The sequence below is a fragment of the Urocitellus parryii genome, chromosome 7 (genome assembly GCF_045843805.1).
Source record: "Urocitellus parryii isolate mUroPar1 chromosome 7, mUroPar1.hap1, whole genome shotgun sequence".
Classification (NCBI taxonomy): Eukaryota; Metazoa; Chordata; class Mammalia; order Rodentia; family Sciuridae; genus Urocitellus; species Urocitellus parryii.
This window is the reverse complement of record NC_135537.1, coordinates 164,806,274-164,815,959: the sequence shown is the minus strand read 5'-3', so window position 1 is coordinate 164,815,959 and position 9,686 is coordinate 164,806,274. Positions and strand designations below refer to the sequence as shown.

At 38.1% G+C, this 9,686-nt stretch overlaps 1 protein-coding gene across 24 annotated transcripts in view; it reads left to right on the top strand.

Moving 5' to 3' along the window:
* The first annotated feature begins 1,820 nt into the window (after positions 1 to 1,820).
* The window catches only part of Brca1 (BRCA1 DNA repair associated), a 65,747-nt gene continuing 57,881 nt past the window's right edge, over positions 1,821 to 9,686 (top strand). For all 24 annotated transcript variants that reach the window (XM_077801112.1, XM_077801106.1, XM_077801123.1 and 21 more), the window contains exon 1: positions 1,821 to 1,900. In XM_077801112.1, the coding sequence (XP_077657238.1) occupies positions 1,821 to 1,900 (80 nt within the window). The remainder of the gene's footprint in view (positions 1,901 to 9,686) is intronic.

Genomic DNA, 9,686 nt, shown 5'->3' with positions numbered 1-9,686 from the left:
GGCCTTTGGTTCCGCAATGCATGCTGGAAGTCGCAGCCCCTCCTACCCGACTATCCTCTTATTTATCTAAACTGAAGACTTCCATTGCAGTGGAAGGTTGGGGGGGGCAATGTAGCCTCCTTGCCACTGCTTTGGGTACTATGTTGCGCTCTTATTCGAGACTTAGATGACTATTCCAACACTTGTACCGTAATTACTGTGACGTAATACCCCACAGCTGGAAATTTAGAGGCAAGCTGGCGCGTGCGTAATAGAAGACTCAATTCTTTCTCTTCCGTCTCTCGCTCATTATGTCATTCAGGGAAAGAATGGCTAACCAATCCCGAGCCCCGAAAGTCCCTCGACCCTTTTATGCCCCGCCCTTCCGCCAACGTGTCTTGATCTTGCATTCTGAGAGGCTATCGCTTGGCTGCAAAGGCCAGTTTCCTTGGCGACAGAAAGCGCGGGAATTACAGATAAATTGAAACTGCGACTGCGCGGCGTGAGTTCTTGGAGACTTTCTGGTTAGTCCATCCTCGGAGCTTTCTCAGATATCTGGGCCCCTGGGCCCGGGAAACTTGGATGCTTTGCTTGGGTAAAGATGGAAGAGCCCTAGGGACGGGAGAGGGGTCCAAAGAGAATTCATGGTGACAGGCGGGAGGCTGGTGTGAGAATAGCGTCTACTAAAGGAGAGGAAGACGGGTGTTATTCGGCTCCGGGAGAAGGTGCGGCGGACGGATCCTGAAGGGCCTAAGACAGTGTGAATCTGAGTGAAATCCTGGGAGGGGAACAGTTTGTGGATTGGAAGGGGCGCTCTCAGAATAGGAAGGCGGCACAATGTGTTGGAGGGAAAATCCTGGTAAGAATATTGGCTGGTAAATGTGAGAGGACAGGACCTTTACGAAGAGGAGCAGACAGGATTTTGCGGAAAAGAACCCTTAAGAACTGGATCCAGCTGGATGCGGTGGCCCACTCCTGTAATCCCAGCAATTTCGGAGGCTGAGGCAGGAGGATGGCAAGTTTCAGGCCTGCTTCAGCAATTTAGCGAGACCCTGTCTCAAAGGAATGAATAAATAAAAAGGACCGGGAATGTAGCTCAATGGTAAAGCATCCCTGGGGTTCAATGCTTAGTATCAAAACGAAAAACCTAACTGGATTTTTATGCGTTTTGAGATGGCAGTAGGAGGAAGTACATGTTGGGGGACATCAGTAGTAACATGTGCAACTGGCTGAGACATTTGTGGAGTATTGTGAAATGAGTGCAGATCACTGGGAAACACTGGGGAAGAGGTGGAGTAGGGAAGGGTTGACGTGTATTGGTTTTATTGTTGGTGGTGTTTTGGGGTGCTTGTTAAGAGGTGGAGTCTCCTGTTGCCCAGGCAGACCCCTGAACTCCTGGGCTCAAGAGATCCTCCTGCCTCCGCTTCCAGAGGAGCTGAGGCTACATGTACATGCTATCATGCCTTGCTTATTTTTGGTTTCAAGCAAGAAAAAGAAAACAGCCAGGATGATGGAGAAAGCTGACAATACCACTCCACACCCAATCAGTCACCCACAGTGGCTTTCCTTTTCTTGGAAAAAGGAGAAGACCAAAGGAAAGGGTTGGAGGCTATGTATGAGTGAATTGAGAATTCAAATAGTCTAATCACAAAAATCAACTGCTAGAATTTTTTTGAATGAAAGCTTTGTCATTTGGTCTGTGGTTGAAATAATTATAAAGCGCTCCAGTCTTAATTTTCTTTTATTTAGAACTTAAGATGCTGTTCTTGTAAATCTTCTAAAGAGGTTTATTTATTTATGTTTTGTATTTTATGTGTTAAAGTTCAATGGAACAGAAAGAAATGGATTTATCTGCAGTTCGTGTTGAAGAAGTACAAAATGTCCTTAATGCTATGCAGAAAATCTTAGAGTGTCCAATTTGGTAAGTCAACAGAAGAGTTTATTAGTTTGTGATTCTTCCTTGTATGATTATCTCTTAAGCAAATGAGAAGAATTGACCATACATAGTAGGAAGGAAAAAATATAATAAATCTATTAAGATTAGGGTGATTGGGCTGGGGTTGTGGCTCAGTGGTAGAGCACTTGCCTGGCATGTGTGAGGCACTCAGCACCACAAAAAAATAAATAAATAAAATGAAGGTCCATGGACAATTAAAAAAAAAAAAGATCAGGGTACTTAAGTCAGCTCCCTTTTTCTCCAGTTTACAGACTGTCTGGATTAGTGCTGTATTGGAACAGGTATCTGTTTTGGATTAAGTGGTACTTAGGCTTTTCTTCCAGCTCTAAAGCCAGCTTGATTGCTTGAATGGGCATGGTTAACAGAGAAATAAAACCACAGATGCTTGGTGTCTCTGAGATGATTGATCTTTGGAATAATATTTGATGAAAATTGACCCAGTTAATTTAAATAACAAAACCTCAAGTAACTGAAGTGTCATAGCAAACAAAGTTTGGGGCCAGCCTGGGCAACTTACAAGACCTTGTCTGAAAATTAAAAATAAAAAGGTCTGGGGATATAGTTTAATGGTGGAATAGCTCTGGATTCAATCCCCAGTGTTACAAAACAAACAAACAAAAAAAAAAAAAACTGAAAGTGTTTGAAGCTTTTTAGAAGGTCTGATTCTGAGTGAGTCTTTGTTTCTCTCCATCTATGAAATGAAGAGAGAGCTGGATTATTCAATTTTTTTTTCTTTTTCTTAATTGAGGTAAAATTTACATACAGTAAAATACAGAGATGTTAGGTGTGCAGTAGAGATGTTAGGTGTGCAAGGCAGTGAATTTTGACAAATTATATATCTAGGGTTGGGGAATGTGGCTCAGCAGTAGAGCACTTACCTAGCACACTGAAGGCACTGGGATCAATGTACAATCAAGATATAGAACCTGGGGCTGGGGTTATGACTCAGGGGTAGAGCGCTTGCCTCACACTTGCAAGGCCCTGGGTTCAATCCTCAGCACCACATAAAAGTAAATAAATAAAATAAAGTCATTGTGTCCAACTAAAACTACAAAAAATAAATATTAAAAAAAAAAAAACTTTGCCATTATCTGATAAAGTTTCTTTGTGTATATTCTGGAGTTCTTGTAGACCCTCCAGGATCCTTGTAGGTTAGATTTTTGTATAATTTTGTATCTTTAGGCATAAAAGCATTACTCAGGGCTGGGGGTATTGGTCAGTGGTAGTGCACTTGCCTAGCATACTCTAGGCCCTGAATTTGATCTCCGCAGAAAAAGTAAATTAAAAAAACTTTAAGAGTTACTCTGAGAAGGAGTCCATGATACAACAAAGGTTAAGATTTAGTTTCTCTTAAATCTATTAAATAGATGGGAATCCATATTTTAGACCCTTTTGGTAAAAAAAAAAAAAGGAAAATCAGAAGAATTAGAATTATTGCCACTCTCCTCTCTGGACTTGAGACTTTGGCTTTTTAACTGTTCTTCATATATGACATATTCTGCCTCTGAACTGTTGTATTTCTTGTTCCCTCTGCCTAGAATTTCCTTCCCCTGATAATTGTGTGGCTTAAAAATCTTGTTTCATATAATACCTTTTCAAAAAGTATCTCCAGGCAATCCTATTTAAAATTATAATGTCCCAACATGCCCCTTATCCCCCTTTCATGTTTCATTTTTCTCTGTAACTATCTGAGTTATGTATGATTTATTCATCTCCCTACAGAATATAAACTCTATGAGGACAAAAGTTTTTGTTTGTTTGTTTAATTATGTATCTTCAATAGTTAGAATAGTACTTAAGATATGGAAGCCACTCAATAAGCTAAATTAATTGATAAGCTAAATTGATTCTTTGATAGTTTATTTTCATTTTTTTCTTGGTGCTGGTGATTGAACCCAGGATTTCTTAAATGCTAAGTACATGTTCTACCACTCAGCTATACCCCAACCTCAGCCCCATTATTATTATTTTTTTAAAATATAGTGATGATTAGTAGTAGGTAGCACTCAAAAACATAAATTGAGGCAGGCATGGTGACAAGCACCTGTAATCCCAGCAACTCATGAGGCTGAGGCTAGAGGGTTACAAGTTTGAATTCAATGAGACCCTTAGCAACTTAGCGAAACCCTATCTCTAAATAAAAAAGATTTTGTAAAAAGTTGCACCTCTTGCCCTTTACCTTCAATGAAGAAGGGAAAATTCAAGTAAATTTGCTTTCATGCTTCATGAGAATTGTTTTTCATATTTGGAGTCAAGTTAATAAGATTAAAGAAAATACAAGTTGTGTTTTCAGGGAAATAACGAAATTTATAAGTAATCATTCTCTTACCTCTCAACATTTCAGCTTGACGAAAACAATAGATAAATAAAATTTACAGCCTAATTTATGAAACATCAGAACAGGAAAGCAGGAAATAACATCGTAGGGAGACAGCTGCTTTTGAAAAAAAAAATTACAAAACATATATGATAATTATAGTGATCAAAAAATTTTCAATAATGTGGCATCTGGGTCCATTTATTTTACATGCTCATGGGACTCAGTCATAAAAATATAATGTGCTTTCTCATTCTGGCAAGTTAAACCATCAATTTAAAAACTCACACAGTGAGCTGGGATTGTAGCTTAGTGGTAGAACGCTTGCGTAGCACATATGAGGCACTAGGTTCAATTCTCAACACCACACATAAATAAATAAATTAATTAAAGGTCCATCAACAACTTAAAAAAAAAAAAAAACTTACACATTGCCAGGTGCACTGGGCACGTCTGTAATCCCAGTGGCTGTGGAAGCTGAGGCATGAGGATCTAGAGTCAAAGTCAGCCTCAGCAAAAGCAAGGTACTAAGCAACTCAGTGTGATCCTGTCTCTAAATAAAATACAAAATAGGCTGGGGATGTGGCTCAGTGATTGAGTGCCCCTGAGTATCTAGAATTAAAGACTTGCACTATTGCTGGGTGCAGTGGTTCACAGCTGTAATTCTACAGGCACAGGAGGCTGAGGCAGGAGGATGGCATGTTCAAAGCCAGCCTAAGGAACTTAGTAAGACCCTGTCTCTAAATAAAATATAAAAAAGGCTGGAAATGTGGCTCAGTGGTTAAGCGTCCCAGGGTTCAATCCCCTGTACCAAAACAAACGAAAACCTGTCACTACTGCCTCTGGTCCCAACTTCATTATTTTTTTCACAGTGTTCAGAATAGTACAATAGTACAATTTGTAGTTATATCTTTTTTTTTTTTTTCTAGTCTGGAACTCCTAGGCTCAAATAGTCCTTCCATATCAGCCCTTCCACCATGTGTAATTATAGGCCTTTGATACTATACCCAATTCAGTTGGCAGTTTTTTGTGATAACTGGTTACTCTTTCTAACTTTTTACATGTAAGTATGTAAAAGTTTTGACTTTTCAGAAGAATTTGCTAAAATATGTAGTCTCGTCAGGCACACTGGCACATGCTTATAATCCTAACTACTCAGGAAGCTGAGACAGGACGATGCCAAGTTCAAAGCTGGCAACTTAGCAAGACATTGTCTCAAGGAATAAAAAGGGCTGAAGAGCTGGGCATGGTTGTGCATGCCTGTGATCCCAGTGGCTTGGGAGGCTGAGGCAGGAGGATCCATGAGTTCAAAGCCAGCCTCAGCAGAAGCGAGACACTAAGCAACTCAGTGAGACCCTGTCTCTAAATAAAATACAAAATAGGGCTGGGGATGTGGCTCAGTGCTTAAACACCTTGAGTTTAATCCCTGGTGCCAAAAAAAAAAGGGTGGTGGTGGCTGAGGGTGTAGCTCTGTTAAAACACTCCTGGGTTCAATCCCCAGCACTGTACAAAAAAAAATACCCTAGTGGTTTGTTGTTTTTTAAACCTAGGCTCAAATATTGCCTGGTTTGAAAGAGTTTAAGATATATTTTTTTTAAGTTTTTAAAAAATATTTATTTTTTAGTTTTAGGTGGACTTAGTATCTTCATTTTTATATGGTGCAGAGAATTGAACCTAGGTCCTCATGCATTGCTAGGCAAGCACTTCACCACTGAGCCACAACCGCAGCCCAAGTTTAAAATATTTGAATCACCTTTATAGTAAACATTTATTCTCATCAGGACTGAGACAGGGAACATATACATTTTTTTTTCTTTTTTGCTCCTGTTTGGTCTTCAAGCTCTTCTTTCAGTAGTCATTACCTTTTTACATATTGGAGTTTTCATCTGTTCAGAGTTTGTGTTTACAGTATGTTTGTGTAGCTTGGATTATAATTACCATACTGAAATATAATTATTTCAGAATTGAGTCAGTGGTGAGAATGTAAGCCATCTGGTATCATAGCTAAGTCCAATTTTCTCTTTTACTGAGAATTTCTTTCATATCTAGCTTTAGTAATTTAGTAACAAATTGACATTCTTTTTTTTTTTTTCTTTTTAAAATCACATTTGGTCTCAATAATAATACTGACTTTGGTACAAGTCATCTCATATTGTGAAGCATTTGCTCAAGTAACGTTAAATTTTATTTTCATAATAGTCCCAGAAGACTGGAAGGATAGGTAACAAAAGGAAACTGAGATTCATGTAGAGGACTTGGCCCAAGGGTATGGTGCTGATTAAAAATAAAGAGAGACAACTGGGCTTAGGGATGTAGCTCAATGGTAGAGCATTTGTCAAGCATGTAAAAGGCCCTGGGTTCAACCCTCAGTACTATAAAGACAAAAAAGAGATGAAGAGAGAACTGATAATGGAAACCTAACCTTCTGACTTTGGCCAGTACTTTCCTTTTCATTGCCCTATCCTGCGTCAAAAACCCCATGATTACTAGAGTTGTATTACCAAACCCTTTAAAACAAGGCTATTATTCCCCCAGCTTTTCTTGTGATCCTTTTCTAAAAAGTTAAACATTTAATGAAAAGAACCATATTCCTCTCAAATGACCAGGTTATACCCTTTCTTTAATGTCCTGTCTAGACTTGACCACCGAAGTTCAGTTTCTAAAGCTCTCATTCAGTATGAATCTAAATAACTAACAGATTCCTACCTGTTTAGGCTTCCAGCTACCTCTCTACTTCTTTTACTATTTCATCCTAGTACCCTGGCCTACCTGCTGTCTGCACAAACACCAGGCATAATCTTGCTCAGGGTTTATCTTTGCTCCCTCTGCTAGGATATTCTACCCACAATTATTGTATAGCTGATTTCATCACATTATTCAGCTGTCTTCCATTGTCACTTTCTTAGGCCTCTTATGACCACCCTATATATGTGTGTGTGTGTGTGTGTGTGTGTGTGTGTGTGTGTATATGTATGATCCTCCTGCTCCACGTATCCCAAATCACTGAGATTATAGGCCTAATACCACTCTTCCTAGCCTTAAGTCTCTTTTTCTATAGATTTTCCCCTCCTGTTTTCCTTCCTTGTCATTTGTCAAAAACATATTTATGTGTGTGTGTGTGTGTGTGTGTGTGTGTGTGTGTGTGTATATCCCCCATTACACACACATTGCACTCCGTGTCCCCTTTGTCCTGCCTTATTTGTCTCTTTAACATTTCCCCATCTGTTCTTATTTGTCAACTGCCTACTGCAACTGGAATATAAGCTTTATGAGGGGAGGCTTTATTTTGTTCACTGTTATATTTCAAAACCAGTGCCTTCCTGGTAGATGCTCAATACATGTTTGTTGTATTACTTAATGAATTAATTTCAAAAAGGCCTTGAAATTTCTTGGATAGACAGGTAGGGATAGGAATTTCCTTTAGTGAGTATTAGTTACATTGGGGTTTTTTTGTGTGTAATGCTGGGAATTTAACCCAGAGGTGCTCTACCCCCAGATCTTTTTTTTTTTTTTTTTAATGTAAGAAAGGATCTCATTAAGTTTCCCAGGATGGCATCAAACTTGCAATTTTTGTACCTCAAACTCCCCAGTCACTGGGATTATGGGCATGTACTGCCTCATTCAGCTATATCACATTGTTTTTACCAAGTAATGGAAAATCAACATGACCCTTCCGAAGTGATGTAATAGAAGTACACAGTACATCTGTAAAGTGTTCTTGCCAAACAATTGAATCTGACTTTGATTGAGCTTATCCGTATACAAAAAATAAAGAGGCTAAAAGAACATGTTAAATCACAACATAGAGTTACAATCAGCAACATCCAGAATATGGGAAATTCTGAAGGTCAGATGATCTTTTTACTTATTTATTATTTTTGTGTGCTGACGATTGAACCCAGGGCCTTACATGCTAGACAAGTGCTATACCACTGAGCTATACCACCAGCCCTTGTTTTTTTTAAGTTTGTTTTTAGTTGTCAATGGACTTTATTTATTTATATGTGGTGCTGAGAATCAAACCCAGTACCTCACACATGCCAGACAAGTGCTCTACCACTGAGCCACAACCCCAGCCCTTTTGTTATGTTTTTGACATAAATGACAAGGAAGAAAAACAGGAAGGGAAAAATATAGATTAAAAGAGACTTAAGGATAAGCACAGTGGTACAAGCCTATAATCCCAGTGGTTTGGGATACCGAAAGCAGGAGGATCACAAGTTCAAGGTCAGCCTGGGCAATTTAGGAAGAACTTGTCTCAAAAAAAATGTAAAGGGGCCAAGTATGTAGCTCAGTGGTAGACTGCCCCTGTACCACCAAAAAGAGACTTAAGACATAGCAACTAAATACAATGTATGAATCTTGTTTGGGTCCTGATTTAACATATCTTACTATTTAAAATAATTTTTATGAGATAGCAAAGCAACTTGGAACATTAGTTATATTAAATTATATTAAGGCAATTCTTTTTAGAACTAATAATGGTTTCATGATCATGCTAAAAAAGTGTCTTTTTTGAGAATATAGTTAAAATATTTATACAGGAAATGATATGATGGCTGGGATTTGTTTTAAAATAATCTAAGATAGAGGCAAGTATGGATAAAAGAAGATTGGCCGTTTGTTGAAATCAGTTGATGTACCTGGAGTTTATTTTACTATTGTTTTTTTTTTTATGTGTAAATGCTCAAAAATTCCCACACTGAGTTACAAAAACAATCACATACCAAAAAGTATTTTGAGGGAATTCAAAAGAAATACATATCTGTGTGGGATGCATTTCAAGATCCCTAGTGGGTGCCTGGATATGCTGAACCCTATATATACACTGTTTTTTCCCCTACACATACATAAACTAAGATAAACTTTCATTTTCTCACTTAAAGCATTTTATGCTTTACTTTGGTATATCCAAATTGCCAGCATCACTATTCTTGTGCTTTGGGGCCATATTAAATCAAATAAAGATTACCTGAACACAAGCATTTTCATACCCTGACATTCAGTACAATAAACAAGACTTCTACTAAGTGACTAACAACAAGTAGCAAATACAACCTGAATACACTAAGAAAAGAGATGATTCAAGGTCCAGAAGGGATGAAGCGTGATTTCATGGTGTTACTCAGGATGGCATGCAATTTAAGACTTACTGTTTATTTCTAGAATTTTTTACTTAACATTTTGGGACTATGATTGTCTGTTGGTAACTTAAGACTTTAGAAAGTGAAACCAGGAATAAGGGGAAAGTAACGTAAGAGGAAATTTTTTTTGTTTTTAATGGAGTTTCATTAGGTTGTAAAATGCATACTCAACATATTAGCTCAGAAATATATACCAGTGAAATGTAATTAATTGAAGAATTATCAGCTGATCTTTTTCAGTGCTAACAATTAAATATAGAGTATTAAGTTCACATAATTCTGTTTTAAT